The 22,130-nt window shown below is 38.0% G+C and overlaps 1 protein-coding gene across 1 annotated transcript in view; it reads right to left on the bottom strand.

Annotated features, from left to right (window-relative positions):
- Positions 1 to 2,052: 2,052 nt before the first annotated feature.
- SULT4A1 (sulfotransferase family 4A member 1) overlaps positions 2,053 to 22,130 on the bottom strand; it is a gene marked incomplete at its 5' end in the record, with an annotated part of 37,107 nt that continues 17,029 nt past the window's right edge. Inside the window, 6 exons of the mRNA XM_084298169.1 lie at positions 2,053 to 3,632; positions 8,653 to 8,791; positions 9,807 to 9,901; positions 12,397 to 12,523; positions 12,640 to 12,720; positions 14,193 to 14,323. Coding sequence (XP_084154295.1) covers positions 3,520 to 3,632; positions 8,653 to 8,791; positions 9,807 to 9,901; positions 12,397 to 12,523; positions 12,640 to 12,720; positions 14,193 to 14,323 — 686 coding nt within the window. The 3' untranslated portion in view covers positions 2,053 to 3,519. The remainder of the gene's footprint in view (positions 3,633 to 8,652; positions 8,792 to 9,806; positions 9,902 to 12,396; positions 12,524 to 12,639; positions 12,721 to 14,192; positions 14,324 to 22,130) is intronic.

A 22,130-nucleotide genomic window follows, 5' to 3' on the forward strand; every position in this document is an offset into this window, starting at 1 on the left:
AAGTCTCTGTTATTTCATGCTCCCTCTAAACCTGCTCTTATAACTGCTCAGTGGCATTGTGTACAACCAAGGAAAGACTGAATAGCATGATAATGGTGACTCAAGCCTATGATGGTGACTCAAGCCTATGAATCATTATTATTGCCAGAACTATTGGTGTCATGTTGTAGTGGAATAAAATGTTTGCAAAGATCAGATAGCCAAAGTCAGAATTTCAGCATGGTGTCTGTAGGAATGGGCTTTGACCAGGCATTTGACTCCTCCACATAACAGCCAAAAGCAATGTGATCAAGGGATAGGAAAGATTAACTCTAGGTGAAGGCAATCCTTCCAGGTCTAGAAAGCAGATTCCTAGCACACAGCAACAAGTCTAAAATAAGGAGCTCCAGCATAGCTGTAGACACACAATAGATTATCACAGAGGTTATTCCTGTTATATTAAGTAAAGTTTTTTGGTTTGTACTAGTTGTTCCTCCTCCAGGTTGGTAACTGGTTGCTCTCATTCAGCTAGATTCAGCATTGGCATGTGTATACACTTGGATGTTAAAAACATGGCCTTAGAACCCAACAGGTTTGCCTTTGGGGGCTGGCAATTGTTTTCTCATGCAGCAAAGGAGACAGACTGTGTCTAGGAATGCGAGTAGGATTCACTGCTGTCTTTTGAAACTTTAGAAGCCTTTTGAGCAGGTGGTAAGGATGTATTGCTCTTATGCCCTCAGGATTAAACAACTTCAGTGGATTTTTGGTGCCAATGATGTTTTCTTCTGACTCACATTCACAGGAATGGTGGGAAAATTTTGTCTTCCTCTGCAAAACTTCCACTGCAGACGTCTACTCTCTTTAGTTGTGTCTTCTTGTGGCTCATCACATTTTGTAGGTTGTAGTTTTCTGTATGACAGACTAGGACTCCTCAGCATGGAGCTGCTGAGACCTGTAAGATACAAGTCTACAAAATTCCAAGTGAACAGTGGATGGAAGAGTGACTGTATCATCTGTTGCAATGCGAGAACAAAGGAACATCACATTACACTATCTGTTGGCAGTCTCTAAGACAAAAAGAGTCCTTTGTCACACAGTGGGTATTTAGATGATGAACTTACGGTCATAGGATGGTGTCAATACCAGCACAGGGGAATAAAAAAAAAAAAATACGTACTACTAAACAACAAGATACATAGTCCTGTACTCTCAATTGTATTCTTGCACAAGCATTTCTACTATTCCCCCTCTACTCTGCCCTGGTCAGGCCTCACCTGGAGTACTGGGTCCAGTTCTGGGCTCCCCGGTACAAAAAAGACAGGGATCTCCTGGAAAGAGTCCAGCGGAGGGCAACAAAGTTGATACAGGGCCTGGAGCATCTTCCCTATGACGAAAGAGTGAGACCTGGATCTGTTCACCCTGGAGAAAAGAAGACTGAGAGGGGATCTTATCAATGTTTATAAATACCTGAGGTGTGGGAGACAGAAGGATTTGGCCAACTTCTTTTCAGTGGTTTGTGGGGACAGAACAAGGGGTAATGGCCACAAAATGGAGCACAGGAAGTTCTGCACCTACATGCAAAAGAACTTCTTCATGGTGAGAAAAGGCCTGGAACAGGCTGGCCAGTGTGTTTGTGGAGTCTCCTTCTCTGGAGATATTCAAGGCCTGTCTGGACGCCTACCTGGGCAGCCTGCTCTAAGGAAGCTGCTTTGGCAGGGGGGGTTGGACCCGATGATCTCTTGAGGTCCTTTCCAACCCCTACAATTCTGTGATTCTGTGTGAATCTGTGATTTGTTATAGGCTGCTGTCAGAAACAGCTCACTGGGTCAGATAGTGGTTTGATTTAATGCCATCTAGCTGCAGTTCTGTCCTAAATTAGGAGGTGTGAGTAGTGAAGCAGATCTGTATCTGAAGACTACAAGGCTTGAATTGGAGGTCTCCAAAATGAGCAAACCATAATGCATGGAACACATCTTTTATTCAATAAGCAAGCAAGCACAGAAGTATAATGTGTACTGCTTAATATTCATACATTACTAAAAATATAAAAATAGAAATAAAATTTCACTGAAAGCATTTTCACCCACAAATATACAAGGAAAAGTGCTGTCAAGCCGCATCATGCTACACCATTTGCCAGTTAAACTGACAGTTTGTTTTCCAACAGAACTGAAACACCCAAAATCTGCTAGTCTTTCCTCATGGCTTTTGGTGAGACTGAATATTTAACTAGCAAAAATGGCCCTCCTGCAGCTGAGAACCTAAAAGGCATTGATGTAATTACCTAACAGAATGAAATAATTCTGGAGAGTTTTACAGTGATAGGAGCCTGCTTCAGGCTGTTTGTGTACCTGTCATAGAAAATAAAAAAAAAATCAACTTGCATCCTGATCATAATCCAGACCAACTAGCCATGACTAACAATTACTGAAACCGTTCTGCATGAATATTTGTACAATACTCTCACCTGGTGGTGTATTTTTAAACTCTCTTCCCTCATTGCTGCCACTTCCTCTGCCTGCTAACATTGCCACACATGTCCACTTTATCTTAGGTCTGAGGGAGTCCAGCAGCACAGAGAACAGTGCTGAGTGTCCTTAAGTTTTCAAGGAACAGGAGGATATCCAGCACCCTATCTTCTCTGATTGTATCTAATAGGTGAAATTCAGATCTGCACAGTAAACCAACATGAGTTAGAGACTAATTCCTGAAGAAAGACCTTTGCACCAGATGTCTTGGTCCCCATTTTGAGGGACTAAGCTAGAGCTGCAGGCTGAAAGCTTGTTTGCTGACCTTCTGCATGGAGCTGAACTTCTTCCATCAAGAAGACTGCTGTGTGCAGTCATCCATGAAAGCATGCATGGGTTTGGGGATTAGTGACAATCACAGCTATATTTCATAACAAGGCCTGTCTTGCAGAGTGTGCCAGTACACAGAATCTACTCAGAAATTACAGAGATAAGGGTGTGCAGAACTTAATGTGAATCCCACTTTGATAATTTATTTTGGAATGGGATTGATTTATACTTGATTTACCAGTTATAAAAATAAATGTGATGATTAACCCCTGAGATCATTCTAGCATACAGTTTTGGCCTGTTACTTGTTCCCCTCTGAAATAATTTATTTGGTTCATGGACATTTATTTAGGTCCTAGTGAAAAGCATTATAAAACATTAAATAAGCAAGATGGGCCTGAAAAGGTGTACATTCTAGTTGCACATTTGATACATACCTTATACGTATATAATACAATTCCTTAACAACTGAATGTTCTAGTATTGTCTAGGAAGTTCTTGCATGTGGACAAATAATCAAAATACCAGAAAATGAACAGCTGTTTAGGATCAAAGATAATCGTATCTGGTTTACACTTAAATTGTTTAAGGTTTTCTTAGATTGCTTACTTGATCTATGTTTACTTTGATTGTTTTTCTTTCTTTAAATCTGGTTACACATAATAGCTACAGTAGTTTGTCCAGCAGGTAATAAATGAATGCATAAAGCACTTCTATATTTGGATATCATAAGCATGCATTTTTATAAATAAAAATCAAATGTGAGGTCACATTTTCCCATCTTCTGTTTATAGACTAAATCAAATTTCTCATTCATAGAAACAGTGAAGATGTCTTTCCATAGCCCAACTCGACCTGAAACACAGAGAGGGAACAGTCAGACAGTGGAGAGAACACCAAATTTTTACAGTCTAATTGTACAGGGCACCAAGAATAATTTGTAAGAAGCTGATCAATCTTAACTTTCACTGAAACCCCAATGAGACCTGATACTATTCATTATCTTCCCCAATCGCCTTGTCATCTGCACTGGAAGAGTATTATAAAAGAAAAATTCAGATTTTTATGAGATACTGCTCCAGCTTTAATTAACTATAAATACAGATTTTGTTTTGGATATTAACTTACAAGTTAATTTCTGGTGTCAGTTCAAAGTACGGATGCTTAATAATGCCGTCAGATAACAACAATACATTTCAAAATGACCGTGCCTTCACCATATACTCATTGGAAAACAATTCAGAAACATGAAACACAGAGCATTAAGCTGATTGTTGAATTTTGATCACTGAGATTTTAGCATAGCTGATTTCTAGTATTTTACGTTTAAAGATAAGTTCAACAGATGAATTTATGTTTCTTAGAATGGAAAGAAACGATTTGTAAAATACCAGTGAATGCCCAGATTGTATCTATTGACAAGATATTGACAAGAACGTGTGCCATGCAACCAGCTTATGACATTTAAGTTTAATTTTATACACGAGGAAGACAAATCTTTTGGTGGATACAGTATGAACACTGAACACTTTTACCTTGTATGGAGTATTCTTCTATTTTACTGAACCCAACTAGTGATACAACCTGATGACACTGCTGAAGTCACCAGTCAAAGGCTACAGTCCCCTTATCAACAGTTACTCTGCAACAAATTTTAACTTGTATTCTTGTTGGGTTACTTATTGATGAATAAGCCCCATGGAGTAACCAGAATGAGATAAACAATTATCTTCTCATTTATACTGGGTGTAAATAAAGACAAAATCCAGGCTAGTTCAGCTGGAATAAATGAAAGGAAAACTAAGACTATGCTACCACAGAGTTTAATCATAACAGCAAGAACAAAACTACGTGCAGGGAACTTAATTAAGCATCTGATGCATATGAAGAGTACGTATTTAATTACCATTGTTTTTATGCGGCAACTCTATAATTGAATCCAAAGATAAAACTGTTTGAAACTTCTATAAATTACGCATTAACATGATGATACAGTATGTGTGACAAGGGCCATTTAATGAAATCAGGATTTTCCTATAACTCCTGAAGGTATGATAGTGTTGCAGTTTGCTTTAGGATCAAAAGAGTCTAAAGAACCTGAAACTGACTAAAAATGTATCATTTTGTTTTTGCCAAGTTTGTCCTGTATCAAACATGAAGAAATTTCTTGCAATCAGAAACATCTGATAGTCAGTTTTATTCTGGTAACTCTAATTGCATGAAGTGCAGTATAAAACATAAAAGCCTGTATTTATCTTTCAATAATGTTAAGAAGTATTTCCTTCCTCTACTTCAGAAAGATAAATATTTTTTTTCTGAATCTCCCTAACCGCACATATGAACAAATAACAACTTTTACAAAACACATATGCAGTGGATTATTTGAAATATATTTTTTTAACCACATGAATTTATAGGTTGTCAAAAAAAGTCACCCACCTGGTTTATGATTTGAATCATGCAACTGTGTAAGTTATGATGTGATATGAGTCAAATGTAAATAATATATCTAATCATTGCTCTGCTTTCACAGCAGCTCAGGGTTATCTTCAGAGTATAGATGAATGTGCTAAAAGAAAAAAAATGAAGAACTAAAATAAAGCAAAATAATGTAAATGTAACTAATGACAAATTAAAAATATTTGAAACAAATTACAATAAGCTGTCATGTAACTGCCACAATTCTGTCACAGAAATGAACAGAAGAACAAAGCACTGTCAATGAAGCTACATTCTAAAGCAACAAAATATTGTAAAAGCCAGACACAAGTGAACAAAATAAATTCAAAATAAGGATTTATTTTCTAAAAAGCACACAGTGAACAAATGACAAAATATTAAATCAGCTGTTGTAGCTCCCTTCTTTATTACAAAACAGAAACATCTTTTTGAAAGGTTTGTTAGAAGAGAGCAGTAAGAGGCTCTGACCCTTGACTGGGGCTTGCAGGCTCCACTACAGAACAATGAATACTAACACCATGCAGAATGGTACATGCAAAAGTGGGCATCACCCTGTTTATCTGAATGGAGATGACCTGGGCAGCAGGGGCAGTTGTTGACCTTTCTGCCTGTTGAAGGACTCAACAGCAGCTGTGTTCCCTTCTCTCTGTTTTCTCTGATATTGCAGCTTCACCTCTCTCTCACAACTGCCTTGCTGACTTTCACTGGGAAAAAAGGAGGGATTTTGGCTGTGCTGCTGCTCCACAGATCTCCAGGTAACAGAGGTTAGATACAAATCTAAGTTTTTGTGTTACTTCATACAATTGAACTGAAGAAAACGTGGCTCTGTTGTTTGTAAGATCTTAAACTTACATCCAACACTTTCTCTGAGGCATTCAAGATGTCTTACCAGACTCATTTTTTGATCTTGCCTTCACAGTAGAGAAGTAAGCTGATAATATGAGTTTGGTTATCTGCTGTAAAATTCTATGGCAAATTAGATGGTCTCTGTTTTTTACACAAGATACAACCTGTATTACATGTTGGATTTTTCAGTTTGAACAAGCAGGAGGAGGGCAGGATGAGAGCTGAAAGTAAGATATCTAAGAGCAGAAAAACACACTATGCACTGGAGACTACCAAAGACTACAGAGATTACGTTTTCCAGCAAAACTACAAACTTCTTTGTCTTTACCAAAATTTTACCTCAAGCCAGCAAACTTTAGATAGATTTTTACAAAGTCACAGATAAAAGCAAGGAAGTCTGAGCAATAGCTTTTGTAAAGTGTGACACTCTGAGACGTTTGTGCCAACATACAAACAACGTAAGTTACTGAGGGGCAGTTACCCTGACCACAGTCTGTGCAGGGAAATGAAAACTGGCATAAGGCCTGCCAAGACAATAAAGGTCATATAGAATAGCAGAGAGCTGCTTCCATGGGAAACAGATCCTCTCAAACAAACCTGACTGCATGTTCATAAGATTACAGTCTGACTGAGTAAAGGTAAACGCAAAGATACAATGGACTTCTGTAAGGCACGTGATGTTAGTGTTTTTTAATGCAATTACATAACATTGTATTGGATTTACGTGGAAAGGTTTGGGGAGGGTGAAGGGGGACTGCAAGGGTGGCCTCTGTGAGAAGAGATAAGGAGCTGCCCATGTTGGACAGAGTCAGTTCCAGTTGTCTCCAAAGCACTGTTGGCCAAAGCTGAGCACCATTAGCTGGTGGTACCTCTTGTGATAACATATATTAAAAGGGACAAAAAACTGCTATGAAGCAGCTGTGAAAAAAAGTTAGAAAAAAAATGCGAGAGAACCAACCCTGCACACAACAAAGTCAGTGAAAAAGAAGGGGGTGGAGATGCTCCACATGCCAGAGCAGAGATTCCCTTGCAGGCCATGTAGAATACTGTGGTGAAACAGGTTGTTCCCCCACAGCCACGGGAGGACCATGTCGGAACAGAAATCCACGCTGCAGCCCACTGGCACCCAGGCTCTTCCTAAAGGACTGTACCCAATGGATAGGACCCATGCTTGAGCAGTTCTTGAAGAACTGCAGCCCGCTGGAAGGAACCATGTTGGACCAATTTGTGAAGGACTGTATCTTCTCCAGGCCAAGTCTGTTTTGCCCATGATGGTAACTGGTGAGCAAACTCCCCAACTTTATCTTGACTCAGTTTTTTCATCCTTTTTTCTCCTCCTGTATCGCTGAGAAAGGGGAGTGAGAGAGCAGCTTGGCAGGTATCTGGCAGCCAGCCAAGGTTAACACTGCCCCCCCACAGTCAGTAAAATGCATGATAAATGAGTAAACAATTGGCTTACTCAAAATTAGCAGTCAAATGATATTTGATAGAGATTTGATAGCGATTATGAGAGATTTGAGAATTATAAAAATTACAGCTAATAAAATTTGCACATAACAAGAAGATTGGCTGAGAGAAGTAATATGGAAGGGACTCCTACACAGAAACTTAAGAACAAAGCATTCAGGTCATGCTCCCTGAATAAGGGACAATAACCTTTTAATCAGTTCCTCTGAAAAGACTGTGTGGTCACGATAAGCATGAGCTTCATGTTTGATGCTGTAGCAAAATGTGCTAATGTGGCCACAGATAGACAAAAAAGGGAGAGGGAAACAAAGTTAAACTTAAAAATTAATTAAATTAGTGCATAAAGTGATTTTTATCCTGAACAAGGCACTTGTGACAATGACATAGGAAATCCGTCTCATTCTTTATGCTCTTGTCTTTAAGTGTTGTAAAGCAGCCCACAGAAAATATGTAGAGGGAGACTTCCTGAGTCCACTTTCCTATGCTTATAAGAAAGAAGACTGAGAAAGGACTTGATCTCTTGGCATTGTTGAAATACAGATGTATAAACAGATCAAAGGACACTTCAGGTTCCTAGAGAAAGACCTCAAAAGAATAAACGTCTATAAGCTACACACATTTTAAACAGCTGAGACAGACAATGAAAAAAGGACATAAGGAAAACTAGAAGTTCTTGTCATTTGATGCCTTGAAACTAGAATGATTTGCTATTCTAGAAAATCTGATAAAACAAAACACAAGGGTTTAGGCCAGGACAAATGGAATTGTATGGGCTTTGGAGTGCCAAATGTCAGAAGGAGCCAAGCAATCTTCCCAGCATCAACAGCTCAATCAGCTGAAGTAAGCCAAAGACATCTTGTCTTCTCCAACAGAGCAGTTTGGATGATGCTCAATATGCACTGTTGATCTTGAATGTTTCCATTCTTTTAAATCACTTCCACCTGACTTTATTCCGAAACAAACCTCAATATTGTACCAGTTTCCTCACATCATTTATAGAGCAATATTTTGCAAACATCTTAGCATATCTTGGATGTTACTAAGCTGTCAGATGCTTCTTTCAACTTCCACTCTTAAGTTTTACTGTGGGTTTTAAACATACCCCTGCCAACAGGAAGGGCTTCTGCATTACAGCACTGATCGATGAGTTGATGGCAGTGTTCCACCATGGATTCCAGCTGTGCTTTGTCATAAGAAACTCCCAAGAACCTCACGAGTTGTTCAACCATTGTTGCTAGGTCCTGTAAGAGAGCATTTAAAGATGAGTTTATTTTACAGTATTTTAAATGATTTTTTTGTCAGAGTGTAAATACTTCAAAGTGAATTACATCCTGATGAGTGCAAAAAATATCAATGAAAAAGTTGCAGAAACGTTACCATAAAAATTTTCCCATCTTCCTATTTGCTGAAAGTAAACCCACATATTCCAAGTAAATAGGGGAGAAGAGATAGGAAACAGAGTGATGCTGTGATGCTACCAGCTTTCAGCAGCATCCCTCAATGAGGGGTTAGGAATATACTGTTATTCAAAATAATGGGTTTGAAATCATCATTACTGAATTATTAACATTATTCTGATTATATTACAACTTTTAGCATCCAACTCCATGAGAAGGTTTAAGAAAAAATACAAGCTGAAATTATATAGATGTGCATTTTGAAATATTTTCACTAATTCTCAAAAATATATTATTGCAATAGGAAATGGAAATTGATGTTCTATGTAGTATTTCCATTACATTTCTGATTTAAAATACAGTGGATTTGTTATCCAACACACTGTAAGGACGTTAGAATTATGTTCACCTTATGCTACATGATCATCCCCAATCGTTATTCAGATAGCTCACTATATGATAGTAAGAACAACCCAATAATCAGAATAAATGCTGAATACATAGGATAAACCCCCTGATGAGAGAGTGATACCTCTGTTCTCATTGATACAACACACACTGTAAGACATTTTAAGTGAACACCAAATGTTGAGGGTAGCAAGCATTGAGCAGTTACACCTCTCTGCCTTCTGTGTGAGCAATGGAGCACCTACACATGCAGGTGTATTCCTGAGTAAATTACTGCTTTTACAAAAGTGCTGACAGTCCATGAAATGAATTGAATGCCAGCACTTTAAAAATGCTATCAGACATTAGGAAGCCCAACTATGGAAACATGAACCATTTTTTTCCCTTCATATGTTTTAAATGCTGCAATGCTAAAACCAATTAAAATACCTCTTTGCTACATGTAACCTACCTTGTGCATATCTTCATACTTGAGGAAAAGCACGTTGGCATCCATGTGATGTTCCCAAAACTCTTGGACATGTTCAAACCAAGAACCATATCCTACTACAGGTACAGAAGATATTATGATAGGCATATAAAAAAAAAAAAGTTATTAATTCCTCTTCAAAAAAAGGAAAGAAATAAAATAATTGGAGAGGTTCATAGCTCACAAGAGAACCACCTAGTTTTGATCCACCGCCATGCACATCAATGAATTTAATTGAAAAAGAGTGTTCCTATCAGTTTGGAATACTCAAAAGAGCTAACCTGTCAAAGAAAAAATGTTCAACTGAAAATGTAACTATATTTCACTATGAACCACTCTAGAGCTCAGTATTAGTAATGCCTGACTACTGCACAGAAGTGGAGCCAACATAAACATAAATTATATAGATAGTTTTGCAGAAGGCAAATTTTCAGTGGCTTTAACCTGTGTTAATTTCTGCAATTAGCATTATCACACTGCAGCTTCCATCATTTTGAAGCTAGATATTCACTAGTGGAAAGTTCCATAGAGCATCTTTTATGATGGACAAAAAACCTGCTAACAGCTATCATCTTTTCTTAATTAGATAAGTATTGAGGAAAGAGACCTATATGTTTTCTCCACTGTCATTCTCAGAAAACTGAAGATATACTGACAGAGTATTCTATTTATCATTACATCTTTTGTACCCTCTAAAATTTAAGGCCTATTCTCTTCTGTTATAACTTTCTTAGTACTTCCATGCAACTGACACAGTTACGCCAGAACATGGTCTCAGGAAGTATTCCAAGTAGCCAAGGTGCTACACTGGGAAGGCCTACGTTCCTAGTTCTGCTCCAGCAGTGGTTACTAGAAATTCTAACACACACACACACACACAACCCCAAACTTTCTTTCTTTATTTTCCAGTTCTCTGATAAAGTCCATATTTGTGCTGATTTCAGTCCGTCTACATGTGTGTAGCAGAGTTACAGACACTAGCATTTATTACCCAAAGAGTATCTTTTACTGCTAATATTACCAAAATGAAAACTGGAGGAGAAATGCATTCTGGATATTACTTTCTTACCAGTGATAAATTCCCGAAAAGTATGTCATATAATCAAGGCAGGAGCCAAGCAAATATGGTGAGCAGTTTTACACATTTTCTCAGTATTTTTAGTCATGTTTATAGTAAACAGCACTAGAAAACATTTAACATTTTAGCTTTGTATTTTGAAGCCACCTTTTCCCTTTGAAAAAGAACAATATCATTTCAGTATATGAAAAGTTTTCAATGCACAGAAGTCAGTTTCATATGAAAAAGAATACAGAACTTCCCTTCTATATTAGGTCTTTTAATATATCTTTCATATGTTTCCAGTCTAGTAGTTCATGCTCACAGGCTACAGACAAGATTCCCATTCCTGGGGAATGTAGAAGAAAAAACTGAACAGAACAGAATTAGAACAGAAGGAGATCATTCACCCTGCCTGCACAAAAGAAAATGACGAAGGTTATAAAGCCTGTTAACTAACCTCCACTGGCAGGCTTTTACTTTTTAATTCCCTTTAGTATTATATTGATTCTTTAGCATCAAGCCCTCCATACACCAATTTTAAGGAAGTTTGGATCTAGAAGAGATCCTGGTCTCAGAGCAGATCACAAGGTGTCGGGTGGCTTCTTAGCATCACATTAGGGTATCACAGAGAAGATTTTGTAGACAAATAAAGCAGTAAAAAAATTGCTAATAATTTATTTTTTAATCTCACTAGCTACAACATGTAGCAATCCGCTAGCAAAAAGCCCAATGATAGCCAGTTACATGAGAATATAGGGCTTGCCCTCTCCCCTAAGTTTACTGATTTGGTGCAACAGAACTACTTACGGTAGTGCAATTGGAATGGGAACAGTTGGTGGGTGTGTTGCAATATAGCCCTTGCTCAAAGTAGTTACTTGGTATCCATCTACTGAGCTGCTGTAATGCAGGTTACTGTATTCTCATTTCAGTGGTATATATTCAGACAGTAGCAGCCTACAGCTGCTTTCTTACAGGGGCTCACTTCAACTTACTGATATATTTCTACAGATGTACTCTATGAGCTCAGTCTCATGCAAACTAGAAATATTTGTGCATAACAGATATCTTGCTAGCGACAAATTTCAAGTTCCAGAATTAAATAAGAATACTAAAGAAATTACCATAGCAAATGTTTCTTGAGGAGCAGAAAGACTACTCAGAAGTAGGTAAGCATAGAGAACTGAAAGCAACCGGTGCCAGGCACATTCACCACTTTTCACAGGGTACCCACTGCCTTGCAAACTGAATTTTAAAAAATAGAGTAGACCAGAATTTGCCTGAGTGAAGTAAAATGGTATCGAGCCCATGGCGTGAGTAATTGTAAGGCAATTATTAAGAAGGCATCGCCACAGTTCACATAGACAAATTTAAGTCCATGCAGTACTGTATCTGTAGCAACCTCCCTGCTCTATAAACAAAACAACTGCACCTTTATCCACTTCATTTCTGTACTTGCAGAGGGAATGCAGAGATGAAAATACATGTGTAACAGCATGTGCACATGCTCCTTACACTTGTCATTCATAAACCTTCTGCAGAACTCTTGAAATGTTCCTCTGTAGCTCATGGTTCTTAGGGAGCGGTGAAACTGGTAATAGGACACCACCAGGTCTTTGGGGTTGCGAGCCATGTATATTACCTACAACAGTGAGGGAAAATCATCTTAATGAAAGTTTCCCCCCCCTCCCCCCCATTTCCGAAAGCATGTAAACAACTGCTGCTAGTTCAGTTAAATAAACATGAATTAATTTTTACCTTTGAATTGCCATTATGGAGGTCTGAAGGCAAAAAACGATATGGTAGGTGGCTTTTTATGAGGCGAGGAGATGTTAGTTCCTAAAATAAAGCAAAGAAACGTTTCTTATTGTGTATTTGTTTTTGGTACATCCTGAGCTGTCCTGAGCCATCACACTTGATGTCCTTTACTGTCCTGAGTTACATTCACTAAGTCACTTATTAAATTAATAGGGGTCTGCAACTAGATATTAGGCCAGGGAATTGCATCTGTTTTTTAAATCAAAAGGATGGATAATGTGTATATGCAGAAATTGTAGAAATTGTTGTGTGTGGTTTTTGTTTTGTTTTGAAACTACTTCCATTTGTAGGACCTTCTCAAGAAAAGTGTAACGATAGCATTATTGTTGTAACACTAACTTTGTTTCCTCCAATACTTCCACTAAAATTCTGTGGGGAAAAAAAAAAAAAAAAAAAAAAAAAAAAAAAAAAAAGCTCTAAATGAGGAGCTTCAGAAAATCCTTAACTTCTTAACTTATAAATTATAACCCTGCAATTTATTTTTTCCTCAAAAATAGGCCTAGACAATCGAGAGGTTTATCTTGAGTATAATAACACTTTTCAAAACAGAAAGCATTTTTCTATCATAATTTCAGAAAAAAATGTCTTATGACACAATCTGTCAGGAGTTGAAAGCTGCATAAACTAGTATTAGATCAAGTTGGTAGCATATACCAACTTGAGTTTAGTTTGAGTGTAGCCTCAAACTAAACCTCTCACTACTGCCACCACATATTTGCACTGAAGTAGCACTGAGGTTTCACTGGAATAGGGTCACACAGTGAAAAAGAAAAGCAACCTCTGACCTCTAAATGCTCTCAGCTTAAAAGCAGACTGATGCTGCAGTTGTCAGTGACCAGAACTAGCTTAGATCTATCCATGCCAGCCTTAGCTAGCGCAATTCATTAAGCACTGTAGAAGTTCTAGAATGGAGCCTAGTATTTTGGCCAATCATTCCAAGGTATGACTGTATTTAAAGTAGTTACAGCAATAATAAAATCACACATGCCATGCCACTAGTCTGAGTGATTCTTAATAACATGGAAATCATTACAGGCAGAATATTCCAAACTCCTCTAGGTACATTACAGAGTCTACAGATTCACAGACTCTAGGTCTCTAAGGATCTAGACATGCAAATCCAAAGTACAGGGTCTATAGATCCACAGATCTCTGTATAGTTCTTTTGCAAATTCAAGAAAAGGATCAAAGCAAATCAGTCTTATTTGGGGAGCTTCCAAGGAAAGGAGGCTTAGAACTCTCTTATTCAAGAAATCCATTCTCAAGATATTTAGGATGTTGAGAAACACGTTTTAAGACTTTACATAGAGTATAAACAAGCTTAATAAAAGCAACTTCAAAATAACCCAGTAATATTCTGAATCATTTCAACAAACTGAGCAAGTCCAGTGATGAAAAGGACAAGGACACAGGATGAGATGAAGTGATAAATATGGATTCTACAAAAAAAAGATATCCAAATGCTGAAAGACTTTCTTTGCAATACATTGTACCTTGATGATGTCCAGACCAGGCTGAGGATACTCTAGGACTGGAAGTTGTTCATCTATATTCATTAGTCCAATCTCATCTGGATCAGCTCCCTGACTCACTAGATAAACCACTTCCTGTAGCAAGCCTGTGCCTGCATAAACCAAACAATGAAAGAGAACAGATTGCATTACAGTTCTTATCTAAACAGAAGCATATGAAGGGAGACCTAGACATACAAATAATGATAACTTTTGTCCTTACAAGTCTGCTCTGAACTCAGTGTATAGCTACTGTTTTCATGTAGTATGTCTGCTCCCTTTGTTTTGTTCTTTTAACACGTGAATATCTCCTTTCACATAGAATATCTGAGGTTTATCTTTGGTAGTAACTTAAATATAACTATGTTTTTGATTCCCGGTCCTTTTACCTGACTTGGAAAAGTATTTTTCCTGAACTGGAAAGCATTTTATATATACTGAGTCTTACCCTATGAATGTTAGTTATGCAAATACTACTATCTCACTTTTAGAAATTAAAAAAAAATGAAGCTGACAGAGGTCATCCAAGTTCATTATAGTGACCAAGTTGCATTATAGTGACCATACCGGGAAACAGCCACAGTGTCCTCTATTCTAAACTGTAGGCAGTTCTACTGTTACGTACTTATTTGAGTCTATTTATACTTCCATTTTATGGATTGGATAAACCACTGACCACATCAATGTGTAGTGAGTTAGTCATAAGCTTTAGAAGCCCTAATTATGTACCTTTCTCCAGTCTGAAGACACTTAAAAAGCAACCAATAAATAATATAGCCTTAATGACTGCACATTGGAAAGTTAAAAGGTATTCCAAACGTAAGTTTGAACAGGGAAACTATTTCAACTGATTTCACCTTCAGGCAGGTACGACTGGAAAGCCGGAAACACTCTAAACAGACTAACAGAATTCAGAGATATTCACCAGGGCCTTAAAAAGAGAAAAGCATGGACTTTTGGTGAGATGGAGAAACAGAATGAGACAAGATCAAGTTGATCTAACAGTCAAGGGACCCCATGGTTTAAAAAGACAAGTCATGTGGATGTGGGAAATCCTGGATACTGTGACAGACTTACCAATTCTTTAACAATTTTGAGTAGTAAGGAAAACTAAACCAGGATTTATTCTCTTGTTACCTAAAGGACCAAATAACCCAAACCTATCTGCTTCATGACCTTGGAAAAACTAGCTGCAAATTTAGAAATCATGCCTTTTGGTCCCATTTATGTTGAAAATAATTTGCAAGTTGCAAGTAATTTGTAAATTCATTAAGTAATTCATGTTAGATATTATGACTGTACACATGAACAAAGATACATGAACAAAGCACAAATTCCTGTATGTTCTTCCAACAAAAAGAAAATTGTTGTATCATTATTCATATTATTATTTTTTTTAAATCTGTGCTAGGAGTAAGAAAAAAAAGATTCACATACTGTAGAGGCTGGTTAGAGTGAACACAGTCTGGATGAAATATGAAAGAACACACCTCTCTAAAAATTGCTTTGGAAAATAAGTACTTTAAGACTTCTGTTTCCTGACTGATTGGTGAGTAAATTAAAATTGCTTGAAAAAAATAAACTTTTACATTATCATCACCCAGAGACAGCTGTCACAGACTTAATACACACTTGCCTTTGAGGCTGTTCACTCTGCATTTTTAAGTCCAAGCATATATTTTATGTATTAAAATTAAGATACATAGGGTACTTCAGTATCAGTCCTTGTGACTCTGAATAAGCACAACCCTTGTTCTCATTAAATATTTATTCTGACAGAAGACATCCTGGTTCTCTGTACTTTATTTCTGTATTTCTAATTCTGCTTGAAAAAAAAAAAAAAAGCTATTACAGCAACCTCGTTCCATGAAAGGAAAAGGAATAACTGTGTAGGGATAAACACCAACACCAGGACTTTCTAAGCCTCAATCTATCTCCTCTTAGCTGCTCTCTAGACAAAAAGACACCATTTCCACTGTGCCTCTGAATACAGGATGGATGCTGGGTTGAGGCAGGACTATGCTGAAAAATTCAGGAAAGCAGCATGTTCCCTCACAGCTCTTCACCAAGTCAACCAGGTAACTAGGAGGTAAAGGCTGAGAAGAACATTCCCCATGGCCTTACCTAGTTCTGCTCAGACCTGTGGCCATGTACTAGACTTGCCTTGTTTGCCAGCAAGATCCACGAAGCACTGGAGAGACAGGAAAAGACCTACTAAATGTCTTACAATCCACATAGTTTGTAGGAGGAATGGGGAAGAAGGTTTCTGATTTGGAGGAAAATGAGCCTCTGGAAGCTCAGAAGTCTTCACTGTTTTCATCTAAATGTGCTTCCATCAAAAATAATTATTCATTAAGAGTAATGCTGGGCACATGGCAGACAAAAAAATCTTGATCTTAAGACAGTACTTTGAATCTATGAACCTCAGTGCTAATAATAAGTATCCATACACACATACACATAAACTACTATAGGTACGCATGATTCTATGATTCAGTAGGATGCTGCACATACTCTAGTATCCTATTCTAATTCATATAGTGATAAATATTTCTGCAAACTCTTCTACAACAGGGAGGACTGTAAACTGATAGCATAGATACTTGGCTTCTGGCCAGCCAGCAGGTTAGTTTCTCCTCCCTACAGATGCATTATGATCTCTGATCCTGAATTCTCCCACCCATGAACTCTGTGCTAGTTTTCACTTTTGACACCAAATATATTAGCCTGATTTTCTTCCACATTAGTACTCAATTTATCCTGCTTATGATTTTTATACCATAAAAATCATTTTATATCATGTCTTAATGCCAATCAAAAGCAGTGATTTAACTTTTGAGAACTCTGATTTTTTTGTACTTGTCCTCCTTTTCATTTATCCTCACCACACACACAAGCCTCATGTACAAAATTATCAACCTGATTTCCTCCATGTAAAAAAAAAAAAACTTGTTTAAAAACAAAAAATAACTAAAAACATTTATATAAAATTATATATATACAACCTCTTCACATCTCTATTAGGATTAAGAACAACTCAGATTGAAATTACAGATACCAACAAAGCTGAACATTCATTTGCTTTAGAAATGTTGGCTTAGCCTAGCGAGAGACAAATGGCAGCCCAAATTCCAGACCTAAATCCTAGGGCAGGATTTTCTACTCCATTTTCTAGATGCCCGAGCCTACACTGGGGCTAGCAAAGTTTATTAAATTTGCCACTGTGGAAGGTGAATGTGAGTCTTCTGTTGTTGCCCGACTTCCCATCTGGGTATAAAGCATATAGAAATTGTCTGTTTAAACCAACTGACATAAACTGATGTCTGTGAAGTATGAGAACTGCCATTTTATGGGGTTGGACCTAGAGTAAATTGCTGAAAATTAGGTTTTCAAAAGAAATTATGTGAATTGGGTATTAAAGCTGATTTAATCCCTCTGATAATCCCTGTTTATCACAAAACCTGGGCAGATTGAAATGTTACAGAAAATTTCTTAGTAAAAGGGGCAATAATGACACTTGTTGGAGAGAAGAGGAAAGCTAAAGAAAATTAAAGAAAATAAAATAAAGGAAGCTAAAGAGAAAACAAAAAAAAAGTGCAGAGCTTACCTTTATACTCTCCAGATTTCTGGCCTGGCTGCCAACCATGATGCATTGTCACTTAAGGGCTCCTCACTTTTTAAGTGAAATTAAAGGAGCAGGTCACTAAGTGGAAAAGCTATCATTGATGTATATAAAGCCAAAGTTTTTTCTTGGAGCCAATCAGGGGATCTTGTGAATTCTCTAGTATTTTTCATCACCTTCTCCTTGTGTTTATGAATGCATGCACTTGTACTTGCATGCCTCACCTGGCATGGTACAGAAAGAGTGAACAGTCACAGACAAACAGGATAAATCTGTCAGCCTTTGGGCTTGAGGCACCAGATGCAACATTCATAAGTACCCAGTGATTCTATCCTGCCTTCTTCTAACTGCTGCAAATCCACATTTCATCCTAGAAGAAGACTACTGTCCCTGCTAACTCCAAGGTCATATTGCCAAAACAGAACTCATTAATGCCTATCCAATTTCAACTAAAATGAACCTAATCAGCAGAGGAACTTCAAAGTGCTGTACCCAAGAAACACTCTTCCCTGACAAGCTTTTTCGTTATGTCTATACAATGCCACAGGAGAAGCAGTGTTCCAATTTATCATATAATATCTGGAAAGAGATGGGATGGGAAAACAGCAATAATAAGCTACTGCCAGAACCTGCAGGTTTTTAAGAGATCCTTTTAAGTTACCTATGAAACTACATTTCTACTCTGTATAAGGGCATGTACAAAAGAAACTGTACATCACACCAGTTTGAAACTGTGCTAGTTGGGCTGTGCTGTCCTTTGCAGCCTAATGATATACAGAATCAGGACTCACTAAGAATCCTTCCACCCCACAAACACCCCTACAGAAACCCCTGCAATGAATGGGAACCCTCTTGCAAGGCCAGTGCCTCAGCAACACTAGCAAGGTTAGTTCACAACCATAATGTCTCTGCTTATCAGTAAGTCTAACTGCTCCAGCAGCAACCAGACAGCATAGCAAGATAACCAGGACTTTGAAACACCTCCCAGTTATTCCTTTCTGTTTCTATATGTTATTTTCAACATCAAATACAGCCTCTGTAAGAGAGAGCATTATTTTTTTGCGCAGATGTTCTCTGGCTCCTCTAAGTACCTTCTGGTCACTGGCACACTCACATGCAGCTATTGCACCTCACAGATTTCTTCCAAGTGAAGTGGCAGACACAAAGATGGATGCCTCCAGTGAAATCTTCCTTCCCTCCATTGTTTCTATTGTAGTTTATTTTAGTTTTCTCCCCCCCACTAACATGGGACAAGCCTGCAACTCAAAGATGTGAAGGTCTTTTGTATATTCTTTCTATTCATCCCTTGTAAGGAAAGTCGTACTGAAAAACATAATAAATACTAATGTTAATATTAACAATTTTGTAGTACTCCCAATTGGTTGCACCTCATTTGATCTACCAGTGCTTGATCAAGTTTCAACAAATACAATGTAACAGACCCATTATGACTCATATGTGGACTTTTTTATAGCATTGGTAGACATAGAGTGCTCATTAAAAATGAGGGCTGCAAAGCTGTTACAGATTGGTCTAGCAAGTGCTGTAAAACAATTCTCCCACACAATTATAATTGCCTGCAAGCTCATTCCCCTTTCACTAATTTCAGTGTACATCTGCAGGTAAGTATGGCAAATTCATCTTTGTCCTATAGCAGGGGAGGGAAAATCAAATTTTTCCATTAGAGGAAAATGAATAAAAACCATAAAAACAAACCATAAAAATCTCTCTTCTTCAAGTCCATATGTCCTTGTTCTCCTACACCTTGGAATTCCAACTGTCCTAAGAACACGGATTTTTATTTTTATCACTTAAGGTTTTAATAATAAAAATTATATGTAGACCTTGATATTCCAATTCTTCTGTTCCTAGATGAGACTCATGATTCAGAATGAAGGCTGAAATTATGATGTTTATATTGCCAATATTTTTGACTGCCTCATTATGGTGCTGATTTTCAGAAGGAACCGAATACTTATGCTGAGATTAATGTCCCCTTTACTTGGCCTAAATGACTCTAAATTCAGTATTCACTTGTCCAAGGAATCTGTGGAACATGAGGAAACTGAATTCAGATCCTGAAACTGATAGCAACAGCTTAAACATATTTGGATTTAAAACAAATGTTAACTGTATGATTTCCAATAACATTCAGTAAGTAGGGTCTTAGCTTTTTGGACTTATTAATCAGTTTAGTTTTCATTTAAGCTAATGGCTTTTAAAAACAGAACTAATAGGCTAAACTCTACTTGTCTTTCGCTAGACTTATATCAGAAAACACAGAACTGGGTCCATAAGGTCTGAGCTGTATTTTGAATATACAGCACCAGAGGCTGTAAACTGTATTCTATAAAAGGTGTATTCTATTTGGAGCTAAGAGGTACTTTTGTTTGGTTAAAAAAAAAGCTATTGCTGAACTGTTTACACACATCTATTATCCTTAGAAGCATTACTACTGTGGGAATAGAAATGTTGTTTTTGCAGAGTTACATTGTTTAGAACAAGGGAATGTGGTACTGAGATATGCTTACAGTGATAAGAAAGTTTAGCAGGCGACCTTGTAAAATGCAGACAATCAGACTCCTTAGGACAATTAGGTGAAAATCATGGTGTCAAGTCAGATAAGTGAAGAAACATTACCACTTCAAGCAGTAAAAATGTCAAAAGAAATTTGAAATTTAACAGGCTGGCGACTGAAGGCCATGCATTGTTTGTGAAGCATCAGATAGATTGTGAATCTGGATTACCCACTCAGTGGGGAAACAGGGGAGGGTCCTGCCATCAAAAGGTATATAAACTGTGTTTTGGAACTAGTAGATGCGCTCTCTCCTGCTTGTGGGGCGCCCGCCATTGCAATCGCGAATAAATTACTACTTCACTGAGATCCTCGCCTGAGCCTAAGTTACTGGCTACGGAGTGTTTCTCACACTACCATGTATAAGACCATATCCTAAAATAACAATAAACAGTTACAAAACAGTGTTATTTTCAGTTCATGCAGTAGCACTATTTTTAAAAGATGGCCCAAGTCCTAATGCTCCCTTACGTTAGGGCACTAACTACTCAAGCAAGTGTGGGATGAGAAATGCAGAATGAATCAAGGTGCATCCCAGACCAGGCACCAACTGTAAAGGCTTCACCATTGCCAAAAGCAAGGCAGATGATGCAGTGTGTTCCACTCCTAACAACAGCAACAGGAACAGCTCAGAAAAAGGCCTCCTTATAACTGTAACTGAAACATGCCAGGGCCTGTTCTCTGGGAGGACATGCTGGGCAGCCAAACTCGCATTCATAGAGATGAATTTCCCAAAACAAGACAGCCCCATCCGTAGCTTCCTGGAACCGTTCCCCGGCTCCAGCTACTTCCCACCCCATGCTAGGGAGCCTGCAGTCTGGGAAAGGGCAAACTGCACCAGGGAACAGGCTAGCAACAAAGCTATGTTGATGACAGCCTGCCCCTGGTGGACCCTGTCTTCAGTTTACCAATGTAGACATGGAGAGCAGAAAACTAGATTGTCTATGTTCACTACTTTAGACTTCATAAAACCAGAAGAAAAACAGCTTGGGTCACAAGCTCCCTAAAATCTCTATCCAACCTGTTATAAATGAAGTCTCAACTAATCTGAATTTAGTAATATTTATAAAAGAAATACTTATAAAAGGTATAAAAGGCAAGTAATCAGCGCTGGGTATGCAGGGAGTCTACGCTCCACCAACACACACACAGGAGCATCAAACATTCTAAATATATAGAACATTGATTTTACTTACTAAACCCGAATATGCCTATACAATAAGAAAAGGTAACAAACAATCCTTTAAATTCCATGACTTAACAGTCTCCATTTTCCATTCCTTTTGAACAATAAGTCTCGCTTTAAGTTGTCAAGCAACTCGGTCTTTGGGCCTTATGTATCCTATTCTTCCTGGATCGACAAAAAACGTATCAGTCTCCTTTTCAAGGCCAATAGGGCCTGGGTCAAAAGGCACGTTCAGGTCAACAGGGGGCATAACAGCAAAAGCCTTCGATGGCTGTAGCAGCAGAGGAGCCGATGGCTTAGCAATCGGTTCAGTAAAGGAGCCCGCAGCTCCCTCACTATCTGGTAAACCACACGTTTGTGATTGTGGCCCCACATAGCTCTTCAAGGCCTCAGAGATTGCTCGCCAGGTGCTGAGCAATCCCACTGCAACCTTGTCGCTTTTAGTTGCAGAGTCCCACACCTTGACCTCAGTTTGGTCCCATATTTCAGGAGCATAAACTGTCTGATTGTTAATAAGGACAATAAGCTGAAAGGTTA

Source organism: Netta rufina (genome assembly GCF_964035555.1).
Source record: "Netta rufina genome assembly, chromosome: 1".
Taxonomy (NCBI): domain Eukaryota; kingdom Metazoa; phylum Chordata; class Aves; order Anseriformes; family Anatidae; genus Netta; species Netta rufina.